Consider the following 27,871-nt stretch of genomic DNA (forward strand, 5'->3'; position numbering starts at 1 on the left):
GAGGCCCAACATATGTTTTTGTATGTTATGAAATCATGCCATGTCCTTGCGCTGTGCATCGATACATCCATTTAGCAAACTATCTGGTGTTGAAATCTACAAAAAGAACTGTTTTAACGCCTATGTAGAGTTGTTAAAATTTGGAAAGATTCCAGTGGGCCTTGATAATTAATAATTGTACAAAGAAAAGCAAGTTGCAGAATAATGTTCACCAAAGAAGAACTACAGATAATGTATTTCTCTTAATCTGTGTGTATTCTGTGCCTTTAAAAATGGAACTGCACAAGATACACCTCGGTCACCAAGGGATGGAAACACGTGGTCCTCCAGATCTGACTCCCATCATCCCTGAACATACCCCATGGCTGATGGGAGCTTGAGTCCAACAGCTGGAGGGCTACAGGTTTCCCATCCCTTTTGCCCAACACAAAAATGATAGAATCTCAGCAGGTTACAGCAGAGTGCTGATAACGCCAAGGTTGCAGGTTAGATCCCCGTATGGGACAGCTGTGTATTCCTGCATTTAAGGAGGTTGGACTAGATGATCCTTGGCTTCCCTTCCAACTCTCTGATCTTTATGTCAGATATAACATAGACCCAACCCATTTTAATTTCTCTTCTGTCATGTTCTGTGAATGTAGGAGTCTGTGATAAACAAATTGAATGAGATTTGTAGAATATAATCTGTAGTACTAAAGGTTTCAAGTCCTGTATTTTTGCATGAGATTCAATTTTTCGCACAAATGTTGTAGTGGGTGATGCTCTCACTGATAATCAAGTAACCCATCACAAAAAAAAAATTCCCATTACCTAGACATACATGCACAGTTCAATCCTTCTCTTTGAAATCTGCCCCAAGAAGGGAAGAAATCTGTGTCTCACTCAAGCAATGTGCATTCCTGCTTCTAAAGTACAGTAACAACTTCTTACTTAAAGGAACCAGTTTGCAACAAATTTACTCTTCCTTTTGTGCCAAAGGGCAGCTGAAAGAGAGGGATTGTAGGTGCCACTTCAAAACAAATAGTTTTATCCTTGTTTGCGTGCTTCTGCTGTTGACAAACCTGGGTATCTTTCTATAAAGGTCAAAAGGATTCATTACTTTTGACTTATCCTTAGTTTCCACTCTCCAATAATGTGTTAATGAAAAATTGGATAAAAACCTATTGAAGTAACAAAGTTTATGAATTTGTTTTGTTTCTATCAAAAAACAAAATGCTTTCCCCATATTTGAGTTCTAAATGTTTTCCAAAAGCTCAAGAGATTCCTAAAACAATTTGTAAAAACAACAGAACCTTACTTAAGAGAATAATTTTTAAAGTTACACTGTTACATTTAGTTTTAGTTTCGGAATAAAGAGGGGACAGGATAGAAATTTAGATAATTATTAGGCATGGTATGGAGAAAGTGGATAGAGAATTAGCCCTGTCTCTCCCCACACCAATATAATAGGGCCCCGATCTAGGGCCCAAGATCACCCCATGAAGCTGGTTTGTAGAAGATTCAGGTCAGATAAAAGGAAGTGCAGCACATAGGAATTCACTCCACAGGCTGACAACCTGGGTGGCATTAAAAGGGGATGAGACAAATTAATGGAGGATAAGGCAATCAATGGCCAGGCACTGCTTCTATAATCCTACACCGCATGCTTCTGAATAGTAAATTCAGACAGATTCAAATTACAAGAAGATTTTGCCTAAACATTAGGATCAACTTTCTGACAGTGTTAGAAACTGAGATATGAAAGCTAAGAGCTAAATGGCACTTTAAACCTAGGTTATGGGCGCAGCAACTGAATGTCTAGGCACATCTTTTTAATAATAAGAATACAAAGCTTGAAAATGAATGAACTGCAGCTAAAATATTATGTTCATTTTTCACATGGTCTAGTCCTTCCCCTGCCCACCCCTCTAATATTCTTAAGAGGGTCTCTTCTCCAGTCTTCAGAGAGTGGCTGGAAGTGGGGAGGCAGGAAAAGGTAACCCTTTCCTTCCACTCTGCAGTTTTAATCTGAAATCTTAGGCGCAGTCCTGCGCCCAGAGCTCAGAAACTGCTCGCGCTAATGAAATTCCCAATGGCAAAATGCGCCTAGAACAATGGGAGTTTCAAACACTGTTCTGACAGTAAGAGCTGCATAGTAGGGGGTTGGACTAGATGACTCGTTGGGTCCCTTCTAACTCTACAATTCGGATTCTTCATCCTGCCTTTGCACTTCCCATGGGCTTTTAATTGGTCATTGTGAGAAAAGAGATGTTGGACAAGAATAGATAGGCCTCTGGTATGATCCAGCAGGGCTCTTTATGTTCTTGCCTCGTTTTTAGAATAAAGAACGGTTCCCTTTTGTAAATGCCCCCCTGCCCTGGTGTGTTTCTGAGCAGGCTTGTAGGAAATTGGTTACCCACCCCCTCAAAAAAAAAAGAAAAAAAAGAAGAAGCACTAAAGACTATCTCTGCCTCAGATTAATTTCTTTGAATGTCTTTCAGATTACTTCCCTCAGTGCTTGAAAGGTTTCACATGCAATATCTCATGACGTTTGCAATCAGGGCCTAATGGAATCAGTGCTTGAGTGACCAACTTGGCTAACCTGCATTGAATTTTACAAAGGGCAAAAAGTGGTGAAAAAGATTCTGCATAATCATACAGATCTCCTAATGGTCCCCCCACCAGTAGTTTTCTAACCTGTAAAAAGTTCACTTAATAAACCAGGTCATTAAAAAAAATATCTTCAGTATGTGGAAAGGAAACCTTTTTGATTGTCCATTAAGTTCTTTTGCTCCTTTTGGCATCTGCCCACTAATGCACCAGTTGAGACATTATTGAAGTAATTACATTTTTTTAAATAAAAGAAAACCCCTATTGGCTCCATACTGTACAGCATAGTGCCATACATCTACTCTGCTGCTTTCAAACTTGATATAACTGTATGGGAAGGGCAGGGATTTTGTTTAGTCTTATAAATTAAAGATGAGTGCCTTAAAATGTTCAATTACGATCTGGGTCTTGGATCATCATATGCATTCTTGGATCTTGTGAATGTCCCAAGGAAGGGAATATGTGACATCTCTTTTCTAGCACTATTCTTTTTCCTACCTCCAATAATCACCTGTGATCTAGCACTGGTAACTGTTGGAGGAACTGGATATTTACGTAGGTGTTAATTTCTTTTATGGTCACAAATCACCTGATGTATGAGATAAATCAACAGGAAAGGTCAACTAAGCCAGTTACTATGGCAATGACCCAGTGTTTAAGTCATGTCAGCTCATTAGTCAGTCAGTCTGTCCATGAGTTGGAGTCTGTGTTACGTCTTGAAGGTGGAGCAACAGAGATACTTTATGCTTGTATATATCTGTATCTGTAGAGCCGACAAGCTGTATGTATATATGAGCACCTAGAACTGTATTACTAAAGCCTTATCTTTTACAGCTGTAAACTATTTTGGATTTTAAGCTGCCTCTGGGTGGTGACTGGAACTGTGGGGCAACTACTTCTATGTGGGTATCTTACTCAGATCTCCTGCCTCCTGAAACTTTGTCCTTATATCATAAGGAATAGATACTGGCCTGTTCAAATGTAAAACCTTTACAACACTGAGCTGCAGCTAGCCTTGGTCTTGTACACTTCCATCTCCTCCTTGGGTGCATTTGTAAAGAGGAGTTAAGAAATACCATTTTGAAATAAGTACCGCTTGTTGTGACATCTGAAGTGTACAAACTGGTTAATCTTAACGATGGCCTATTCCAACAAACTATAGTAAAGATTAACCACAGTTTATCTGGGTTCAGATGTCATGACAAACGACAGTAAATCTGAAATGGAAGCAATACTTTGCTGAGGCTTACTGTGGCTCATTCTTATAATGCTGAACCATGGTTTAGTAGCATATCCGAATATAGCCACTATTTAGACAATGACTGCAGTTAGTGCAAAATGAGGCAGTGCAATTGTTGACAGGAATGAGAGTCTGTCAGAATATTATAATTGGGCTTAAAGATTGGCACTGGCTACCTGTTGGCTACTGGGCTGAGTTACTATTGGTACAAAAGGCTCTTAATCGTTTGGGACCAGATTACTTAATAGATCACCTTACCCCATACATACTGATGCGATCACTTTGATCTGTGGAACTTGTGCCATGTCTACACTTGCAAGGAGTAATTCCCTTAATGTGGCAGCACCTGTCCTTTGGACAGTCGCCATGACTGTTCTGTTTTAGATATCTGCAGAAAACTTTTCTGTTTCAACTGGCCTATCCAGACATGTAATTTTGTTTCCTCTGCTCTTAAATCTGTTTTAGATGTTTTATTGTATGTGTTGTTTTTATGTTTTAAATTTGTTTTAATTTACTTTTTAAATGCTTGCTTTATTTATTTATTTATTTATTTATTTATTTACTTAGTGTGTGTTTTGTGCCCAGAGAATAGCAGGATGTAAATTTACGTTAATAAATGGTACAATTGGGTATTCTATTCTAAATTATGTTAAATGAAAACAATTTAGTTTCCTTGACTTTCCTCGAAATCTCATTTTTTTTTTACATGTTGAGAGTTTTCAGTTGTTTTGATGAAGAAGTAATTTTAAGTAATTTATCTAATGAACTTTGACCAAATATTTGATAACTTAATCATGTCTCTTAAGAACAAAAATACTGTAACATTGTATATTTTAAAACATTGCTGCTTTGTCTGTGGTATTCTGAAAAAGACAAAGTTACAATCTATATTGATATATTTCTGCCATCCAGGTAATCACTAACTTGGTGAAAATGTTGAAATCTAGAGATACAAGAAGGAATTTCTGTCCACCAAACCACTGGCTTTCAGAACAGGAGAACATTAGAGCAGATAAGGTAATACAGATGTGGCTGTTTTAAAAAACTCTTTAATTCTTTTAAAATCAAACTCTTGGTATTAATAATCACATATGTACTTTAGTACAGTTCTGGTGTGCAGGTGTTAACCCGACTCCTTGAAGCATTTGGCATGTTCTCAGTTCTCTGTTTGTGATATGTTTGTCATTTCCTATGCATGCTTACTAAGAAGAAAATTGCACTAAGTTCAGTGGTACATACCTGGGAATAATTTTGTGTAGGATTGTAGCATTGATACACAAGGTATTTGTCATATTCCCTGATAAACTTGTGATGCCTTGCTCTGTTGCCCAGTGCATATGTAGAGTTAATCAGAATTTATGGATTGGGAGTGGTGTTTTATTTGAGTTGAGCATTATTTTAATACATGGTGTCTGTTTTCCCAGAACATGGTTTGCGGTATCCTAACAGAGCTGTATGTCATTTGAAACTCTGTTTCTGATAATGATAATGATTAAACTGCAGGAAATACATTTGTCTTAAGGTTTTGACATGAAATATTTATTATATTTAATAAACAACTAGGTTACACAGCTTTATGTGCCATCAGCCAGGCATGTATGGAGAGTGAGAAGAATGGGAAGAATAGGACCTCTCCAGTCTACTCTAGATGGTAAGACAATATTGCTTGGCCTCGGAAACTGAAGATGTTGCATCTTTTCTTTCTTTTAATAAATGGAGAGCCTGTTTCTGGAATGTGAGCTTTCCCAATCTGTTGATACAGCATTTAAGAGAACTTGTGCTCCAGTCACAATGCAGTTCATTGGCAATAGCATGCTTCTGAATTGTAGTTGCTGGGAAACAATACATTGTGCTCATGTTCTCTTTGGGGCTTCCCCAAATATCTGGTTGGCCACTGTGAGACAACTAGACAGGATGTTGGACTAGATGAACCCTTGGTTTGATGATGTAGGGTTTTTCCCACATTCATGCCAGCAGTTGTTAATATACCAACAGCCTCTGGGATTGAGTGAGCTAAATTTTACCTAGACAATTGATGGTACCCACTAAAGACCAGTACATTTTTACATGGCCAATTGTTAGGTACTTGAAATTCCACTGGATTTGATGTCCTCTTATCTGTGCAACTGATAGATTTGCATCCAAAATCAGTTTTCTCTGCCTGGTCACTTTAATTTCTTGATGAAATAAAGGCTTAATCTTCCATAGGTTGTTCCTCTACCTTTCTTGACTGAATGCCCTTGAAATGAAAAAAGATGTGATCAACATGATTGTGTGAAGAAGGGCACATAACAGTGTGTTTATGATTTGTTTAATCCCACTTGACTCCATATGGGCTAGAATCAATTAGTGTGAAAGAACCACTGACTCACATATGGCTCTGTTTATTTGTGCTTTTTCATTTACTTAAATGGCAAGCTCTTGAGTTCTAAATGTCTTGTGTATTGATGACTCCATCCCATATTTCTCTTTAAAGATGGAAACGTTGATGGGGCAATGTAGATAAAATTGACTAATTGACCAGAATAATTGAACTGCTGAAGTTAGATAGTGGTTTACCTTTGCTGTACATGCACTTTGTTTTAAAACGCTTTTAACCCTTAGCTTAATAGATAGCATACGTTGACTGTAATTAAAACTGTTTACTGAAAGTTAGGAAAACACTCATTCCAAGGGTTTACAACATTGGTATTTGCCAAAAATTCCCAGCTCTGTTTCTGTGGCACTAAATAGGCACTCTTAATAGCTCTAGTTAAAAATAGCTAGAGGAGCTCAAAAGTATAGTATCTGTTACTGCTGATGCTTGCTATTGAAAGGCCAGCTAGTCACTGCTACCCTGCAAACAGATGATAATGATGAATTGCTTCTGCTTTAACACTCAAGTCATACACACCCAGTCTTCCAAGAATTTTTACCATTCCTGCAGACAGTGTCTGCCTGTGCTTGGGAATAGATCTTTCATCATTTACTCAGATAACTAAAATTTTGTACTTTTTTTCTTTGGGGAATTTTCATTTCCAACCAAATTGGTTTGCCTTTGTCCACATGAACATTTATATGAGGAGTACAGTTTAACACAGACTACACCTCTCTTGTTCCAGTGACTATAGCCAGGACTCAGGTAGGGCTATACAATCAAGTGTGTGCATTTGTATACCTGGTGGGACTTCCTACCGTTTCATTTCTGAACTACAGTGTCTCACTTTGGATTGGAGACCACTCCCAGTATCCTTTGAGTTTGGGAGCTACGTGTTGAGTGGCACAAAGTATGCGGATGGTTCAGTAGGAAGAAATGCCACCAAGTCTTAAGTATATGAGTAGTAACTCCACACAACTATTTGGATCTCAGTTTATCATTGCTTTATACAGTCAGCAAGCTTGGCTCTCTGTATGGAGTGGTGTCTTTACCATCCAGAGAAGAATGGAAAGGTAGTGTATTGTGCACTAAAACTGAGTTCTCTCTCCCTCTCCCTCTCTGACTTTCAATTTAAAAAGTGGGGTTGGATCCAGCACCTCTTTCCGTGTCTGAGGAACGACAACTTGCAATATTGACTGAGCTACCTTTTGTGGTTCCTTTTGAAGAAAGAGTAAAGGTACACCATCTCTTTAAGTATTGTGCTTTTGATAGTTAGCATAAGCCAATGTATTTGCTAAATACAGAATCTTGCTACATGATTTGTAAAGGACCCTGTTCTGCAACACAGAAATAGGCGATCTTGCTGCGTGATCCTATCATTCCAGATGCCATTTTAAAATCATAAGTGAGTGGTGGCATGGTTCAAAGGTTCTTCAGTTTTAGTGCCTCTGTCTTAAAGCGGCTGGGGATGTTTGTATGTGTCTCGTGGTGTGATTTTTTTCTTTTTTAAATCCTAGATGTGCCAAAGTTATTCTTCGCACCTCCTCTCCCAACCTGGTGTAATGAAGGTGTTTTGGACTACAGCTTTCATTAGTGTGCCTAATGCTCACAGATGATGGGAATTGTAGCCCAAAACACCTGCAGGGCACCAGGTTGGGGAAAGTTGCCTTATGCGATCACAGCTGTGTATGCCTTGCTGGTGTTTAACAGTCATTTGTTGTTCTGGTTGCAGAGGATGGGCAACACTAGAGAAACAAAGTCCAAAGCGCTGTTATATTTCAGAATGGGGAGTGCCTTTTTTGGGATGGGGTAGGTCGATCCTGACCTCGACCTATAATTTAGTTATAACTTTGAAAATCATCAGCCCTTTGAAGTATACCACAAAGTGCCTATTGTTTAAAGGGCTGTCTTCATCTTCTTAGTTTAAAAAAACTGTAATAACTTTCTAAGGTTCTTTTGTTGACTCTACAGCTTTCAGCTAATTAGCAAACTGAATTCCCAGAATTGTGCTGCCATCAATGTGTGCTAGTCCTATCAAGGAAATGAAAGATAGTTTCATGGGAGAAATAAATCACTGTTTCCCAAAAGGACAATGATAAATGGAGGGGAAACGTGTTGTTTCGCTTTGGTGCAAGACTTAGAAGTGGCACAGAAGAGAATTATAACTTGAAACTTGCATTCGTCAAGTTTCTTAATGCAGGCATAATACTTTTTTAAACTATTCCCTATACTAACAGTTTACACACATTAACAAACTCTCCAGTATATTATTATTAAACACAGTTTTGAAAGCAAGCTGGAATGTTGTAAAATTGTAGGACATTGAAAATCCATATTTAAATGGGATTACTTTTTCTCTCCCTTTTATTACTTGATTTATACAAGATATTTCAGAGGCTGATCTATGCTGACAAACAAGAGGTTCAAGGAGAAGGCCCATTTCTGGATGGAATTAATGTCACTATTAGGAGAAATTATATTTATGAAGATGCGTACGACAAACTTTCCCCTGAAAATGGTAATGTGTTTTTAAATTAATGCTAAAATAAGTTCATAGTAATAAAATCACTTGCCTTGGGAACTATAAAAATATAAGTCATTTACTATTTTCTTGCATGAAAAGCTTACATCTAGATTGTGGGCCAATTTGGTTAGTGCACCATATGAGGATGAATAATTTTCTACCTCAGAATTCCATCTATCTCTATCTATCTATCTATCTATCTATCTATCTATCTATCTATCATCTATCTACACCAGGCATTTGTGAAGCTGTGTTCTATTTTGGGATTTTAAAAAAGCTTTTTTAAAAAAATAAAAAAGCCTGTTGCACATTATTTTTGCCTAGATTTCTTCAATGTGTTGCCTGTTTTTTCACATGTTGTGAGTGGATATTCATACTTTCAGTAGGATTTCAAACATTTAATTTGTGAACAGCTTACTGGTGGATAGACTGTTGTAAGTTGAAAGAGCTCGTGATCTGAATAAAAGAAGGCAGTTTTGCTTCATCTTTCAAGGTGAACATTCGGTGGTGAAGCTGTACTTGCTTTCTAATTAAGGACAGAACCATTGTAGAAATAATAAGTTCAGCGAGCAATAAAAACAGAGGGGCTTCATTCAGTCGTTGAGTTCCAGAAATAAACCTTGTAAGTCTTAAGATGGAGTCGTCTGATGGGAGTTACCTAACAGCACCTTACAGGGGCGCAGGTTCCTCATCACTTATTTAGAACAACTTGTCCTGAACCAAATGCACCTTTAATTTTTGTTTAAGTGGAACTGCAATTGTTTTATAACATTAGGCATGTCAATAAGGTCAACAGACTTCATAACATGTTTTAAAGGGGCTACTTTACTCACCAGTGGATTTTTGTAAAAAACAAAACAAAAAACCAACATGAGGGAATCCATTACATTGGGACAATATTGATGAGTTTTAGCTCATGAACTTTTAGATTGCATATTTTATTAACCCTTTAGGCACACCACTGTATTGTATTTCTTCAGAAAGTTGTCTTTAAATGCATGCATGTGTAAAGAGTTGTGCATTTGCAAATTCTTACATAACTTGTTTTCTCTTTCTCTAGAACCAGATTTGAAAAAACGAATTCGTGTCCATTTACTTAATGCCCATGGCCTAGATGAAGCTGGTATTGATGGGGGTGGAATATTCAGAGAATTTCTGAATGAACTGCTTAAATCAGGATTTAACCCTAACCAAGGTTTTTTTAAGACCACCAATGAAGGACTGCTTTACCCTAACCCTGCTGCACACATGCTCATTGGAGAGTCATATGCAAGGCACTACTATTTCCTTGGGAGGATGCTTGGAAAGGTAAAAATAAATAAATTTGCAGATATATGAATAGGAGCTGCTTGTGTAGTATATGAGATAGAAGTGGATTTTTTAATGGAATGTTTTCAGAAATGGAAAGTACTTGGGAAACAATAATAGGTTTGTATCCATTTTCTTTGCCCTTTCTATGAAGAGAAGGGCGTCTTCATTTTGATCATGTGTTACATTTGCTTTAACGATATTGATAGCTAAATGCGCACAGCTGCATTCTTCATGCTTGACATTCTTACTACTCGTGGGGTTACTTTCCTAATTCTGCATGTTTTAAGTGAAAAGATACACCATTTTTGGACAGGACATTTTCCCAGTTGAATCGCCTTCACACAAAAAATTAACAAGACTTCGTAAGCAGGTTATAGATTATGAAGTCTGAATGATCACTAGTGTCAGGTAAATTTCTGTTTCATGCAGACAACGATAGATAGATATGATAATGAACTCTCTGATTTGATAGGGTTTCATTCATAGAATCTCAAGCCTGGTCATGGTGTCAAGTTTTAGTTTTTCAGTGTCAGGAAAAATGCATTTGATTTCCACCAAGATGATTCCTTTTCCTTCCCAACCCAACCCAGCAACTTTTTTTCTTGTCTCTAGTACATGGAGCAGGACCTAAGGTACTACAACAGCACTGAGCCATGATAAGTTAAACAAAAGAACAGGATTCTATTAATTACCATTGTTCCTGATTCTCTAGTTCCCCCCTTAACTTCCAGTATTGACAGTCATTTCATTGAGCTCCCACAGTGACACCAGTTGCACAGAGGGCTGAAGGTGCAGTAGAACAGTTTCACACATTGTTTTTAGGTGTACACCTAAGATATTTTAAGTGTACATCAAAACATGTAAATCACGAACCTCACAGGTGTGTCTTTGCAAACTTGTGTCATCGGGAGCCTTGTTGAGTTGGAGCACTCTTGACTGCACACTCTGGATTTGTCTCAACCTGGTGTGTGAAATGGCCTTTGCCATCTGGCCATATCAAGGCTCCACATAACAACACTAGAGAACAGTTTGTGCTGATCTCAGAGCTACATGTAACTGCTAGAGTAGACATGTATTGGATCTGGAAGACTTGCCTCGCCAACATCTAAAATACAAAAGCTGCTATATTTTACCTGGATATTAACAGGTTAATTGTTAAAGTATTTAAAAGGGGAGTGGGGGAAATTTGACTTTGGGTTGAGAAAAGCTGAGAGGCATGGCTGTTCTTATACTTTGAGATCAGAAGGAACCCAGTTACTTGTCATTTTGAAAGCAGTCAAATATTGATGTGTGTGTGTTCTGTGTTTACATAAGGCACAAAATGACTACGTTATTTAATAATTAGCTGTACCCAGGTGCAGAAACACCCTTTAACTGGCATGTTTGGAAAGCTGATGAATTCAGTAGCAAGATAAGGCACGGTTTTACTATTTGGTCCCTGCCAGTATTGTGGTTTTAGTTAAAGACTTCATTAAATTCTCTGGTTTTATAAAAATGCTTACCTTTTATCCATTTGCAAATAATTTTGGAAAGGCTGCAGTTGTTTAGTCTTTGTATAAATAAACTGCATGCCATACAAAGGAAGCCATCTGAAATCCACAGAAATTTCTTATTTGTATAAATAAAAAAATGCAGAGAGAGTTGCTGCTAAGAGCTCTATTTATATGACAGTGTTATCAGAAAAACAAATACATTAACATTGAATGATTTACCTATATTCTGTGTAGCCAGCCATTCAGTGGTAATCACCTAGTATATTTTAGTTAGTGTTGAATATTTCTTACCCCAAATATTTTTAATCCCTCCCAATGTTTATTATTAAATAAAATAAAGAGCATAAAGAAATACTAATACAGCAGGACGAAAGCAGCATAGGGTAGGACATTATCATTGATCTTGTTCTAAAATATTACAAAAATACCCATTTTACCACAAACGTGGCTTATATGTATTCTATTGTAATAAGTTATCTTAATCATAGTTACTGTGGATCAAATTTCCTCAATCCATGCAGATATCCATTTTTATTTTTTTTTAACTCTCTTGTTCCAGTTCTGTCTTGAATAAATTGTATTATATCCCTGGCAATTTATAATAATACACATTAAAAGCTCTTCATTGTGGTAGTTGCAGTTTTGAAAGAATATTACCCCCTCTAAATATCTTTGAACTATAGATACTTTATATCACAGTCCTAACCATGTCTACTAAGAAGCAAGCCCTATTGAATTCAGTGGGGCTTACTTCTAGGTAAGAAAGGTTAGGATTGCAGCTGTAACTACTTAGGATTACCACATTCTACTTGAAATAAGTCATATTCACTTCAGTAAGGCTTACTTTTAGTTATGGAGGGTATAAGGTAATAGATTCATTGGCTCAATAAATCAGTTTAAAACATTTTGATAGACTAATATTGATCAAATAGGCAGCAGATTTTGAAAATAAATTAAGGTTGAACTTTCAGACGGCAATAGAGACATTATGAAACTGCAGGGAATATCTTAAGGTGATGGCAACTACAGCAGAACCAAGTGTCTGAAAATGTTGAGTTACTGTTTCAGAACTGTTTCACTTGCATGCTTTCCCCCCAGTTTTTAAAAATCATTTTCCTGACACTCATATGATTAAGTATGGCTGCAATCCCAACTCCACTTACCTGGGAGTAAGCCTAATTGAATCTAGTGCTTTGGAGCAGAGATGGTTCGTTTGTGTGTGTGGCAATATTACTCAACTTCCAAGAACTTCATGGCAGACACAAATTCTAGAAGGAAGGCTTTCTCCAGTACTGCATTTCCACCATGGGAAAAGCATGTTGAACTTTCATGTCATGCAGTTGATGAGGGACCAGGTGATTTGCTAGAAAACTAGACACTCCTAAGGGGAACAGGAGCAGATCAGATATCTGAGCCTACTCTATGCTTTGAAGAACTCCTAGGTTGGCTCTACCCTTCTTTATCGTCGCCTGAAATACAGTGGTGCCTCGCAAGACGAAATTAATCCGTTCCGCGAGTCTCTTCGTCTTGCGGTTTTTTTGTCTTGCGAAGCACGGCTATTAGCAGCTATTAACGGCTTAGCGGCTATTAATGGCTTAGCGGCTTTAAGAAAAAGGAAACAAACTCGCAAGAACTCGCAAGACGTTTCGTCTTGCGAAGCAAGCCCATAGGGAAATTTGTCTTGTGGAACGACTCAAAAAACGGAAAACCCTTTCATCTAGCGAGTTTTTCGTCTTGCGAGGCATTCGTCTTGCGGGGCACCACTGTAGATGTCAAATAAAAACTAGAAATCTTTTTTTGTAATCTTTTTAAGTCTCCTAAATTAATTTTTTTAAATGCCATTAAGTAAACTGCCTGATATTCTACTTTGGTTGTTTGGGCCTTTTTTTATTCAATATGTTAATAGCACAAATAAATGTGGTGTTTGAATAATTTCAAAATAGTATGAATTTGCTAATGATTCAATAGTATAAGAACTCAGTATTGTTCAACACATTTTAAAAATTCCCTAATACTAACTTATTTTTGAAACGGTTTTAACATAACTAATATGCTTGTCTTCCCTATACCAGTTCCTTTCACATAACCAATTATCTTTTCATTACAAATGGCTAAACTTAGTACCAGCATTTATAAATATGTGTCCAGCACTAAAGGACTACTAAAAGTGTGGTATTTTAACACTAAATCTTTGAAAGGGAAAAGATTGTATTGATTGATTGTGATATTTATTGGGTCATAATGTATTTAAATTTTCTTTAATGCATATGTTAGTGATTGTTTACTGTGATAAAGTGCAGAAAGGTCTCTGCAAGCAATTCTACATGGAAAGAATTACCTCATGTCAGTGGTCACTTCTCAATTAAAAGTTCCATTAGCAGATGATTCCAGCTTCTGGTTTGTGTACTGATTGCATTTTATAGCTCCTAAATCAGGCTTCCTAGACAGGGAATAAATAAACAGTTAAAGTGTGTGGTAATGGCATCCTGATCTTCTTTTGCCTTTGGAAACACCTAGGTCCATTTAAGTCAATTAAGTTCAGAATATTTAGTGGAATAAATTGTCATGTTTGAACTCTTACTGAAAATCAGTACTCTGCTGATTTGGAGATATTGATTCCTCTCAATACGTGTTCCCACCACATGGATTAATTATAATTACCTCTGCCCACTTGTTTTTTTTTAAACAAATGCTTCATATAGAAAAGTTGTACTTCTTGCTGGTAATTTTATTCTAAGAATTCATCTCCATGAACTTGCAACAGGATAATTCTTTTGAACAAACTAATTCTGGGACACTCCTGCTCTTAAGGGCCTGTGGCTATCTGTGCAGAGTGGCAAAAAATGCTTCCTTAATGCGGATCATTATAGGAAATTGTAGTCTTGTGATTCTTGTTATGTGCACAGAAACAGATGTGCACATGTGTCAAATACGACTTTGAAACTTCTGCTTGGAAGATAAGCACAAGTCCTCCCATATGTGTTTGTAGTTTTGGTTCTCTGTAAAAATGACTACAGAAGCTGCTGGGGAAGTAGCAACAGCAAGTAGTATGATTATTGTAGAATATTTAGCAGCAGATCTGTGTAATTGAAACACCAGAGGCCCATAACGTTGTCTTGTGTGTCTGCTTATAATAGAAGTACACAGCTATTTTTCTGTTTAATATGTGAGTACAGTGGTACCTCAGGTTACATACGCTTCAGGTTACAGACTCCGCTAACCCAGAAATAGTGCTTCAAGTTAAGAACTTTGCTTCAGGATGAGAACAGAAATTGTGCTCAGGTGGCACGGCAGCAGTGGGAGGCCCCATTAGCTAAAGTGGTGCTTCAGGTTAAGAACAGTTTCAGGTTAAGAATGGACCTCCGGAACGAATTAAGTACTTAATCTGAGGTACCACTGTAATAGTTTCTTACAGTGTAAAAGAGTAAATTAATCATTCAGGGGGTCGGGAATTTGATGAAAGGAGCAATAAATAAATACTGAGGATTGTATACAATGACTGTGTGAGCTGAAGGCAGTTTCTACGAATGTCTCTTTCTGTTCCCACGCCCACCCCTGAACAGTGGGGCCGTGCCATATGGGGACTGCAATGTGGTTGTGGTTGTTGTGGAATTCACGTGAAATTAAGTGGAACACCATTGGGTCAACATCCCTCCATCTGCTTTCAGGTGATTCTCCTTCCCACTGCAGTGCCATATGACACCCTCCCCTTCAGTCTGCGGTTCCGGAGGGGGGTTTGAGGGGTAGAGAGAGCTGCTGGCAGGAGGGGAGGGGGGGAGTAGAAAAGTTGGCTGCACAAACTGTTTTCCACTTGCACAACCATTGAATACAAGTATGGGTGTTTAAGTAAAAGGATATAACAGTGTAATAAAGGTAAAGTGACCCCTGACCATTAGGTCCAGTCAGGGGAAATGTGTTCGAGACTGGAGAAAAAAGTATGATTTAACAAACAAATAAAATAGAATGTTTTATTTTAGTATTGTATTATTTTTAAATTGTAAAAATACTAAGTTGGTCTTAATATTCTTTTTTTAAAAAAAGGCAATAGTTTGTCTTAATATTCTGCTTTATATTTAATCTGAACATTAGGCTGCTGCAGCTGCAGAAGGAGGCCATTTTAGGGGAATATTTAAGAAAAAATAAAAGAGTCTGTAAAATGATACAGTGGGTGCATTTGAATGTCTACATTAAATCACAACTTAGCAAGACACAACTGAGCTTCAGCAGACCTCAGACTTGCATGCTTCTTTTCCCATGTGGCCAGAATGAGTTCAGAAGCAACCATCTTAGCTTAACAGCATTTTTCACGCTTAAGAAAAATAAGTAACAAGAGCTTTCAAACTTTTCTTCCTGGCTGCATGGGAGAAGGATCAGGGAGTCCTCAAGCCTGATGTATTTTTAGTTTTTAAATTTGAATATGAAGGACCAAGGTGAGCTTGGCTTGATCAAGAAACCCCAGAAGTCTGGGCATGTGTGCACCTACTGCAATGTGTGGCTTACAGTGGTACCTCGGGTTACATACGCTTCAGGTTACATACGCTTCAGGTTACAGACTTTGCTAACCCAGAAATAGTACATCAGATTAAGAACTTTGCTTCAGGATGAGAACAGAAATTGTGCTCCGGCGGCGTGGCAGCAGCAGGAGGCCCCATTAGCTAAAGTGGTGCTTCAGGTTAAGAACAGTTTCAGAACAATCTTCGCGGAGCTCAGGCCCAATGGTTGCCATTGGTTTGATTTGAATTAATTTTATAATGAATGATTTTAGAGTGTTGTGTTGTACTGTTGTACTGTTTTATTGTTGTTAGCCCCCTGAGCCCGGCTTCAGCTGGGGAGGGCGGGATATAAATAAAATTTATTATTATTATTATTAAGAACGGACCTCCGGAACAAATTAAGTACTTAACCCGAGGTACCACTGTATTATATTTTGCCATGTAGAAAGAGAAGAGCCTAACTGTGACTAACTTATCAAAGAACTGCTATACATTTCGCAGATGCCTATTTTAAAAACTTAGCTTTTACACTAATTGGAATGTTAACTATTCATCTCACCTTGTTTATACAATGGATGTTTCTTTTGTCTTTTATATTTGGAGGAACTTGGCTGTGGGAAACTGTGCCATCTTGATTATAATTTTAATTAAACACAATCAAGGTGGCCTAAAAATGTTTTATATAGTTTTTAGATTAAGTTATAAATGTTTGCTGTGGAGCTACCTGAAGATTGATAGATCTGCATTTGAAAAGCATTATTTTTATATTGATTCTTAATGTAGTAAATTACTAAAGTTATTTGGCAGCAAACAGAAATGGCCTGTGATGTTGTTCACATTTATTCTCCTGATAGCACCACAATTTGCATTAATTGCATTGCTAGTGCACTCACTTATATTAAAAGGCTTCTACGATAATTAATCCTTTTTATTTCAAATCATTTTGGCACAATTTCCAGCAATAAACACTCATAAAAGACAGACACTTGAAAAATAACATGCAGGTTCTTTCAATATACCTATTGCTATTTTCCCTTGACAAGGAGTTATTGATAGGCTTCTAGGAGCCAGTGTTAACATGTGGCTAAGAATTAAGACCCATATGAAAAATGGTAAGTGGATTATTTTGCATAAAAAATAGACAGTTCTTGAATCTGTGTAATTAACCTGTGTTTAGAAAATACCTTGATTTATGCCTACATTTGTATTTCACTTGCATACATTATGGAAATTTAATTTATAATCCATTTAGCTGATGTGATCATAGTGTTTAGGGCCATCATTTATTAGTGCTTGTATATTAAATGCTTTAAATGCCTAAACCTGACTTGTGTTGGGGGTGGGGAGGGGGAAAATATATATAAGGATGCAGAAGTATTTGGTGAGTCAGTGATTAAATTCAGCTTCAGATTTCAGGTAGCTTTGATATATTTACCAAAGTTGTGGAGTGTGTGTGTCTGTTACTAATTCAGAATAGCAAACTGTGACCATACAGATTGCAAATTAATGATTTACACTTGAAGTTTACTTTTTCAGCTACACAAAGAAAAGGTTTCAGTTTTCATCCCTTTCCTAAAAATGCCTCCTTGGCTTTGATCTTGTTAGTCATACATTCTTGGGGCTAAACTGTCACACAGTGTTTGTGTGTGAAGGTATTTTGATAGGGCATCATTAGGAGATTGGTGCTTTTTACTGCTCTTCGTGGTTCTGTAAATTTTTCTTGACCCTGAATACAGAAAGTTTATGAAGATTTGCATTTGGAAATAGAAGGAAGGAGCCTAGAGGAGCACAATCTGCAGCTTCCAGTGTTTAATTGAAAGCTGTCATTAGCTATCACTTTATGGTCAGATAGATAGGCGCATTGTTCTGAATGTCTAGGTGAAAGCAGTATATGTCTTCCATTGATAAATAGGGTGGCACATAAGTCAGTTTAATACTATAACAGCCAGTAAATTCATTGGAATTAAGGACTCTTAGCATATAGAGTGTGGGGTTGGTGTTTGCCTATCCAAAATCCTGGTGAGGTATGGAAAAGAAAGGCCATTATATTTAAGGGACAGAAAACATTCTAGCAGTGAATTGATCGAGTGACCCAAGGACATTGGTTAACTTGTAGGAGAACTTGAATTTGAAGCTGCTAGATAGCAGCAGTGGTGCATACCTACTTTTGAAGACTTTTTCTAACTTTGATTTTAATGCATTATCGGTAGATAGCACACTGATTTTTAAAAAATGTGCCACCTTTCTCTTAGATACCAGGCACCAAGGCTACCTGACAAAAAAAACACCCCAAACTTTACCGCATTTATAAAATAACAGTAAAACAGTAGCAATACCCATAGCCTTATAATATTTCATACAATGTGTATCTCTATTTAGATGCATTAAAAAGTTTGTACATAATTAACCATATGCCTCTCTCGCTCGGGGTTTGTTACTGCATTTAGCAATTCTGTCCAAGTGCACAATTTGGCATGGGGTATGGATTCTCATGTTGTGAGAATCTCTCCTTTCATGTAAATAAATGGGGGGACATGTGTCTTTACTGGGTGGAATCTCAAAATATAAAATGAGGTGGCTGGGTGGATGAGAGGGGAATTAGATTCAGGGCTGGGAAGGTTAAGCAGTCCTTAGTTCCTTTGCCCCTTTCCATTACTAGCAATGGTAAACCAACCAAGTAAACATGGCCATACAAATCCTCAACATTTTTGTAACCCAGAATTCACCTTCATATGGGGAGAGGTGGTCCTTGAGGTATTGCAGTCCTGAGCTGTTTGTTTATAAGGCAAAACCAAATTGAGCTCAGAAACTAATTGGCAGCCAGCACAGTCTGGTCAGGATTGGCACTATATGTTCAAACTCCATTGCCCTGGTGAGTAACCTGGCCACTGAATTCTGCACCAGCTGAAGTTTCTGAACTGTCTTCAGAGGTAGCCCCACATACAACACATTAGAGTAATCTAACCTAGAATGGGGCTAAAGAGAAAATCAAAGTTTTCAAAAGTAAGTAGAATTGACTGAATACACACAGGAGACAAGCTTCCATTTATTCAGTAAGGAGGTGGTCTTTTTCATTTTGACTTCAAATAAAAGCATTCAGGTTTTCTTATATAATGTGTTGGCAACTGTTAAATGACAGAAAGAGATTCTCTGCAACTCTACCATGGCACAGCTCGATTAAGTCATTTCTGAGTTTTGATGTTAATTACTTTATGCATTTATGAGACTTGTTTTAATGTTTTTGTTTATGCATTTTTTGTATTGCCTTTTCTGATACATACTGCCTTATACTGATACAAACTGCCCGATGACCACTTTTGGTGAAGGGCAATATAAAAATATCGAAATAAAATATTTACATGGGATGGATGATATGAAGATGGATGGGGGAAGTTGTATAGAACTCCCATAGATGGAGGAGATATCCTGCTAAGTTTCAGAAGTGAAAGGACATAGTAAATACTTAGCTTCTGAAGTATATAAAAATAATTTTCAACTTTACATTTTTTTTTTAAAGGCTTTATATGAAAATATGCTTGTCGAGCTTCCATTCGCCAGTTTTTTCCTTTCAAAGTTGTTGGGAACAAGTGCAGATGTGGACATTCATCACTTGGCTTCACTAGATCCCGAAATGTACAAAAACCTACTTTTTCTAAAGAGCTATGAAGGGGATGTGGAAGAACTTGGGCTGAATTTTACTGTGGTGAATAATGAATTGGGGGAAGCACAGGTAAGGGACCTCGGCTTTTAAGTTCTCAGCAATGTTTCCATTCAGATGTCATAATGATAAAGCATATGTTCATCAATGACTTTGTAACTTGGAGTCAAAGCATACAGGCACTCTTTGTATTGATACTCATCAAACTAGCTCTTATGGCAAGTCACATATGCCTTTAGATACAAGCTTTGGTTGTTACAGGGGAAATTCTTACATAATTTTTATATTTAAATTAAAAATGCTTTGCATCAACCTCAAGTTCTTCAGTTTCATCAGAAGCACTTATACATTGGGATATGCAGAGAATACTTCTTTACAAGTGTCACAAAGTCTTTGCCTGTTTGACTTGCCTGTTGAATTGTTTTCATAAATAGTTGTAGTTGATCACTCTAAAATGTTGGTATGGAATACTGAATTTGTAGACATTCAGGATGCTATGAAGGGAAATTCTACATGGTACTTGAATAGAAAACCCTAATAGTGGGCTTTCAAGAGTATATGAGATCGAATACAAAAGAACTGGACAATTAGTTCCAGAGGAACTTTGCATTGTGCTTTTCGAACAGGAACCCCTGCTATGCGGCAAATGCTCACTGAAACAGAGGAGAATTTGAAAAGCAGTGTGTGATGCAGTAAGGGGGTCCTGCTTAAGCCCTTGGGTGCACCTAAAGTATCTCGTTGGATCTCTGCCATTGTAATTACTTCTGCTGGGTGCTTCTGAGAATATCCTTGTGAAAGAATTTAAGAAGAACAATTTCATATCTTAATTGACTGTCTTTATAAGGAAGCAGTTCAGCTACCAATAAAGGAAAGCTATTATTACTTGGAGAAAATCCAGTCTCAGACACAATCCTAATCATACTATTCAGATCAAGGGGACTTTTATGTAAATCCAGTTAAAAGTAGGGTCTTAAATACAGGTGACCCCTGTATTTAAGACCCTACCCCTGAAAGTCTACTGGATGTTGGGTAGAGAAGTCTGGTAAGAGGCCACTGTTAAAACCAAGTCAACAAGAGCATCAGGTAGAGTTTAGCCATTGTACTGTTACTTGCAGAAGATACTTGTTGCAATTGGCCACGCCCATCATCATCATCATCCCCTGCTCATTGTGTCCATTTTGCTAGTTGAAAACATTATGTACCAGAGTCTCAGATTAAACCACAATATCCTAAATTTGGGTGTAATGATAAGTATTGAGGTAGAAAGGGAGGTGGATTTAATTTAGAACCTAGCTTTAATTCCTGATGATTGCTTAATTGCTTAATAATGCCTAATAAATGCATCCCAAATCTATCACCATCAACCACATTGTTCATGATGGGGCTCTTCAGGCCTTGGAGTCTGGCATAGGAACTTGTGTTACATAGTCAGACCACTGGTCTATCTAGCTGTTGGTTATATATGCTGGCAAGACCTCACCAGAGTTTCAGATGTTCTCCCTCTTAGTTTACAGCCCTTCCGTCCTTTCAAAAAACTTAACTGTTTCAAGGAAAACAAATTGGAAAGTGTGATGATGCCGTTGACTTCACAGAAGCGTTGACAGTGTTGATTAAAACTTGGCAATGGGAATTGAATGGTATATTGGAGGGCACTAGAACTGCAGTAATTCCAAATAAATGTGTGTTGCTATTGTGCTCAGTAGTCTGACACAAAAGGCATCCAAGCACGGACTCCTCCTTCTAGACTAGAAATGTTTGATAATGGAGCAAAGGGCTGCATTAATTGGTAAATCTAGACCTGAGTGTCAGCAGGGGCGGCTTGCCCTGTTTTGCTGCCTGAGGCAGAGTGGGAAGGGGCCATGCCCCAGATAGAGCCTCACTTACCAATGCATGGCTTCTGCTGAGATCTCATGAGAGGTCAGTAATATCTTGCTGGAACCTGGATACCACAACCTGGGATTCTGCTATCTAAGGGTAGACTGGCCCCAAGTGTCACATTAGATTCTGGTGACTGGGAGGTTTAGAACAGGCTTCCTCAACCTCAGCCCTCCAAATGTTTTGAGACTACAATTCCCATCATCCCTGACCACTGGCCCTGCTAGCTAGGGATCATGGGAGTTGTAGGCAAAAAAAAAACACCTGGAGGGCCGAGGTTGAGGAAGCCTGGTCTAGAATGTTCTGAGTACTGTATCCAGTTTCTCTCACACACAGCACATAATGATTTTCAGCAACAAGGAGGTTGAGCTGTCACCTTGCACCTTGGAATATACCAGGCAAGATCTAGCATGGCTTGGGGTTACCCCACCTGGTGCTTTCACTAAGACTTTGCTGTATCCGAGATCTTGGGGCCTACAAAGCACTTCGCTAGCCTGGTTGGGTGACATCCTTAGCCCCACCTTGCATACATGCGTAACAGACCCAGAATGTGCCATCAACAGATACCCACAATGCTTTTTTTTTTGTGGGGGACGATGCATTTTGAATTCAGGAATCTTCTCCAGAATTTTGGCAGAGTAGAACTGATTCATTCCTGGCTCTGCCAAAACTTCACTGACTGGAACTCCTTGCATTTGCTCATCCCTAATTATATATTAAAATATTTGTGGTCAGAATGTTAAGTGTATTCTTGAAATAGTTTGCTTCTGTATTGCAGCTGAATCTCGCTGATAAAGCCTCTTTAGGGGAATGTTGATTTTTTTATTTATTCATGGAAGAAGTTCTTTTGGGCTTGGGTGTGGTCAAAATGAAAGGAAAAGCATTTAAAAAGGTATATTGCCGGTTTAAAGACCTGTGAACTACGGCCTGCATAATTTTAAATAGACTTTATAGTTATGCCATCTAGTGGCAGAAGGTGCAACAGAACTCCTGCCTAAATTTAGTTAGTAAGGAAGGACTGGGTTTTTAATTTCTGCTCATATCACGCCGTAAATGCCATTTGCGTTGATGTTTCTACGTACAAATAATTCATGAGTGATCAACAGTAATATTGGGTGATATATAGGCTGATATGCCACCAGATCGTTATCAACGATATTAGTATTTAGGAGGAAAAACAGTTCATAAGGCTGACATTTATTTCATAGAATATTTTTATGTTTTACAGGTGGTTGAACTGAAGCCTGGTGGAAAGGATATTCCTGTCACTAGCGCCAATCGAATCGCATACATCCATCTTGTGGCAGACTACAGGTTAAACAAACAGATCAGGCAGCATTGCCTTGCATTTAGACAGGGTCTTGCCAATGTTGTTAATCTTGAGTGGCTTAGAATGTTTGATCAGCAAGAAATTCAGGTACTGTTGCATAGCTCTGTGGACAAAATAATTTAGTAATATAAACCTTTGAAAATCCTGCCTGAAACTAAACCATGCATCTATCTTTCCCTATCTTTTCTAGGTTTTGATATCTGGTGCACAGGTTCCTATTAGTCTAGACGACCTTAAAACTTTCACAAACTATTCAGGCAAGTATATTGTAATTCAGATGATAAATAAGACAAAATCAAAGGCATGAGCCAGGAAGGTTGAGCCACAATTTTCAATTGAAGAATTAACTGTGTTTAACTACTCCCCATTTCTTGGGATGCAAATTGGTTCTAAATTTTAGTTGGATCATTTTCCACATTACAATTTTTAAGAGCAATACTTAAAACAACAGCAACCGGTTACAACAAAGTCCTTTATTGGCTCAGTTTTATATTAAGGAGCTCTTGGATGATGCCCAGTGCCACAAAGAAGACTGAGAACACCAAATATATAATAATGTCATACAAATGTACAATAATTCATGATGGTCAGAATGCCTAAGAACGTCCGCTACAATGAGTTTTTAAAGCTACATTAATACTCTCATAGGACGTGACAGAAAATACTCAGATGTAGTCCATTTTCAGTATATTATCTTGGATTTTAGTGTTTCAAAACCTGTTGCAGTCATTGGTGGGAGACCTTGTCACACTATGTCTGCTGTTTCCCTCCTCCTAATCTGGGTCCAACCCCATAAATTTAAATATGCGTTTAATGAAGGGACGCGGGTGGCGCTGTGGGTAAAACCTCAGCGCCTAGGGCTTGCTGATTGCATGGTCAGCGGTTCGAATCCCCGCGGCGGGGTGAGCTCCCGTCTTTCAGTCCCAGCTCCTGCCCACCTAGCAGTTCGAAAGCACCCCTAAGTGCAAGTAGATAAATAGGTACCGTTTTATAGCGGGAAGGTAAACGGCGTTTCCGTGTGCTGCGCTGGTGCTGGCTCGCCAGAGCAGCTTCGTCACGCTGGCCACGTGACCCGGAAGTGTCTTCGGACAGCGCTGGCCCCTGGCCTCTTAAGTGAGATGGGCGCACAACCCTAGAGTCGGACACGACTGGCCCGTACGGGCAGGGGTACCTTTACCTTTATGTTTAATGAAAAGATAGTGAAGGCAGATAACCTTCCAGCTGGAAACAGGGACGCGGACTTATAAAAAATATTGGGGGGGCCCCGGGAAAGCTCATGAATAATAAATAAGCTCATGAATATGCAAATAAAGTGGCGCCGCCTCCTCGTGAGCGAATAGGGGAGAGCGTGCTGCGCCTATTAATCAGCTCCAAAGGAAATTGGGTGGAGCTTTTGCTCGGGAGGGAGGGCAGGAGGCATGCAGCCCGCCCCTCCCTGTGCATTTTGGGCTGGGGGAGGGGCGGCGATGGCGCTCTGCTGGAGGGGCGCCGGAGATTATTGGGGGGGCTGAGCCCCCCCAAACGAATTTTTGAGGGGGCTCGGGCCCCCTCAAGCCCCATGGAGTCGGCGCCTATGGCTGGAAATACTATAATTGAAAGTCCTGCTTGCTGTATTTGGTATTGTACCCTTTCCCCATGGTGCTGAGGCTCCCAGGTGGGTCTTCTTTCCCCATATTGGTCTGGCTCAGACTTGCTTAATCTTGGAGATGGAACTATCCAAGGTGCCTTCTCACTCATGCCTTTGTTCTTCACCATTTCTGCTTAATGTGCAAATGTTGCATTGATTGAGCTCAGTTTTAGAATGCTGGGCTGCTTCCAAAATGTGCTGAATCTTATGATGTTGCACATTTATTGAATCCCTGAAAAGATGGAATGGGACATGTCATTCTGTTGCTCTCAGTACCAATGTATCAGGTGGTTCAGAATATGTTGGTTCTTTTTCCTGGCACATGTGAGCTGTATAATCTGCACATCTGATTTTCTGCAGTGAGTACTGTAAGACTGTCTATATGAACAAAAGAAACCAGTAGTGAGGTAACTTTCAGCATGGCTGGCATTAGATGAGATCTGATTGACGCATTTCAATCATTCAGATTTATCAGTGTATCCAGAATGCACTGTAGCTGTCTCCTAATAGTATATCGTAATAGCGCTGTTCAACATTGATACAATTTGTTTTTCTTTTGGAAAATTGTAGGTGGTTATTCTGCAGATCATCCAGTAATCAAAATCTTTTGGAGAGTTGTAGAAAGTTTCACCGATGACGAAAAACGTAAATTGCTCAAGTTTGTGACAAGCTGTTCACGGCCTCCACTCTTGGGGTTTAAGGTATCTGTGTTCCTGAAATTGGCTTAACAGAAGCATAATCTGATGTATTGCAGCCATTCCCATGCTTTAGCACATTAAGAAATAATTGCTCAACAGTTTGAGAAAAAAGCACAATAAATAGGAGTACTCAACATTTGCACACATTAAGTGCTCATCAAGTTCCTCTGCCTGATTTTGGGGGGTTCCTCCATGCCACTGACACATGGTGAAGTATTTCCAGGAGACTAGAGTAGAGGGCATTGAGGGATTTTGTGTTTTTCATTGAGTGAGTATTTCTAGACCTTGAGAAATAAGGTTTCACTGATCCTCTGGCTTATCACATATTCTATGCCGCCCATCTCTGTTTTTGCATTTTCTGTTGTGTCTGGAATGATTAGTTATCTTCTTGATATTGTGAGCTGCTTTGAGTATGGCTTACCACTGGCAATCAGCATACATACAGATGACGATGTACAGCTTTATATTTCTTATATGCTCATTACAGGGACTGTGCCTACCCAGTAAAATCCTACCACGTAGTGCCTATTATTTGACATGAGGAGCAGGAAAGATGCTTCCTCCATTTATGGGCAAAGATTCCCAACAGCTGTTACCGCTGTCTGATAATTATGTAGGTTGATGAATAACTCCTGTCAAATGCCGAGAGCTGTTATTGTTTGCCCACCAAGCTCAGGGAAATGTACTGTTACCATGCTGCGCCCAAGCAGCATAGGAGCCCTGAGATAAGTAGCATAATTCAGTGTGACTATTACAAATGCTGTTGCAGTGCTTTTTTGAAGATGAAGAGCACCATGTACTGTAAGTAGTAATTAGTATTTGCAATGAAATAAGTGGATTCATTTAATGAAAAAAAATATATATATTGAGGGCAGCAATTAGTACAAAATGTCTTCGGTAATTAATTGTACATAGCTGCATTAAAGTAGAAGATAATTAAACGTTACTGTTAAGAACATAACTTTCTAATAGCCTGGCTTTGAAATCTTGTCCATGCTACATTGTGGAACCTTCACCTTTGCTAAAGTTAGTTCACTCATTTAGAAGAATGCAGTATGTCTTGAAGTACTTTTACTTATAAATAGCACAGTCACGACTTGCACTGTTTAAAAAAGAAGAGAAAAAATGGAAGCCTTTACTGCCAGCAGCTTCAGCTCACAATAACATATGCTAAAGCTAATTAAAGTTTAATAAGTTTAATAAATGAGATTGTTACAGACAAAAAAAAAATCATTAAAGTGCAGTTGGAAACTGTTAAGTTCCAATCAGGTCACACGATAAATTGATGATGCTTCTCACTTCTCTACTATTGCAGATTCCCGTTCCACAGTATTTAATTATTCAACAAATGGTGCCCTTGGCTTGACATTTCAATATAGAACTTCATTTTTAACATTTTTAAAGCTTAAAGTAGGAAAATTCAATTAGCATTTTGAAAGGAACACTAAAAATACAGCATTTTATCTATGACATACATTTTAAGGCCTCCATTTAAACAATAATTTAACTTAAAATCTCATTAACCTTCTGGCATGGGGTGTTAGGATTTTTTTTTTTATACTTTTTTTGCAGTTTCTAAAACCAGACAATCTATTTTCACTCACCAAAGCATTTGATTAAATTAATAAACTCTTGTAGGGAAAAGGAGAGCTTTGGATATAATGTGGAAATGTCTTAGGCACCCCTAGGGTGGGGTGGGAGGAGAGATCTTGTTTTCTAAAAACTGAGGAAAACCTATTTTCTTTTCCTTGGGGGGGGGGGGGTAAAACCATTTTACACCTTGGGAATGTTCTTATTTTGTTAGAGGCAGAGTTGTTAAGTAGCTAGATCAGAGCTTTCCAAACTGTGTGTTGCGACATGTTAGCGTGTTAGCTGCAGTGTGTAGGTGTCTCTTGCAAACGCTCCCTGCACTTCTCCTGGTCCTGGAAAGGATTGTTTTCACCTCTGGTTTGTTAGTAAAACTGAATTAAAGGTAAAGGTAAAGGTAGCCCTGCCCGTACGGGCCAGTCTTGACAGACTCTGGGGTTGTGCGCCCATCTCACTCAAGAGACCGGGGGCCAGCGCTGTCCGGAGACACTTCCGGGTCACGTGGCCAGCGTGACAAAGCTGCATCTGGCGAGCCAGCGCAGCACACGGAACGCCGTTTACCTTCCCGCTGGTAAGCGGTCCCTATTTATCTACTTGCACCCGGGGGTGCTTTCGAACTGCTAGGTTGGCAGGTGCTAGGACCGAATGATGGGAGCGCACCCCGCCGCGGGGATTCGAACCGCCGACCTTTCGATCGGCAAGCCCTAGGCGCTGAGGCTTTTACCCACAGCGCCACCCGCGTCCCAAAACTGAATTACTGTGTCACAAACTGATGCATGTCTAAAAAGTGTGTCACCAACATGAAAAGTTTGAAAAGCTCTGAGCTAGATGAATCGGGAATAAGCAGCATGTCTGTGACCAAAATGTTCCTTCAAAGCACTTTGATACGGTTTGACATTTTTGGGAGTACCAGATAATAATCTCTCTGTGTGTTAAATCTCTCTCTGTGTGTGTGTGAGAGAAAAAAAATATTTGATTCCTCAGATGTTAGAAAATGATTACTTTCTGCTGAGAGCTGACCTCTGGACTCCACACAACAATCTCCCCACGCCACCCGCCATGCTCACAATGGTGTGACGCTACATACTTT

The 27,871-nt window shown here is 38.7% G+C and overlaps 1 protein-coding gene across 1 annotated transcript in view; it reads left to right on the forward strand.

Moving 5' to 3' along the window:
- The window catches only part of UBE3C (ubiquitin protein ligase E3C), a 60,723-nt gene that overhangs the window by 30,496 nt on the left and 2,356 nt on the right, over positions 1 to 27,871 (forward strand). Inside the window, exons 14-22 of the mRNA XM_028751558.2 lie at positions 4,742 to 4,846; positions 5,393 to 5,480; positions 7,325 to 7,422; positions 8,571 to 8,703; positions 9,770 to 10,017; positions 19,524 to 19,736; positions 22,768 to 22,956; positions 23,060 to 23,126; positions 25,067 to 25,197. Coding sequence (XP_028607391.1) covers positions 4,742 to 4,846; positions 5,393 to 5,480; positions 7,325 to 7,422; positions 8,571 to 8,703; positions 9,770 to 10,017; positions 19,524 to 19,736; positions 22,768 to 22,956; positions 23,060 to 23,126; positions 25,067 to 25,197 — 1,272 coding nt within the window. The remainder of the gene's footprint in view (positions 1 to 4,741; positions 4,847 to 5,392; positions 5,481 to 7,324; positions 7,423 to 8,570; positions 8,704 to 9,769; positions 10,018 to 19,523; positions 19,737 to 22,767; positions 22,957 to 23,059; positions 23,127 to 25,066; positions 25,198 to 27,871) is intronic.

Source organism: Podarcis muralis, chromosome 12, assembly GCF_964188315.1.
Source record: "Podarcis muralis chromosome 12, rPodMur119.hap1.1, whole genome shotgun sequence".
NCBI lineage: Eukaryota > Metazoa > Chordata > Lepidosauria > Squamata > Lacertidae > Podarcis > Podarcis muralis.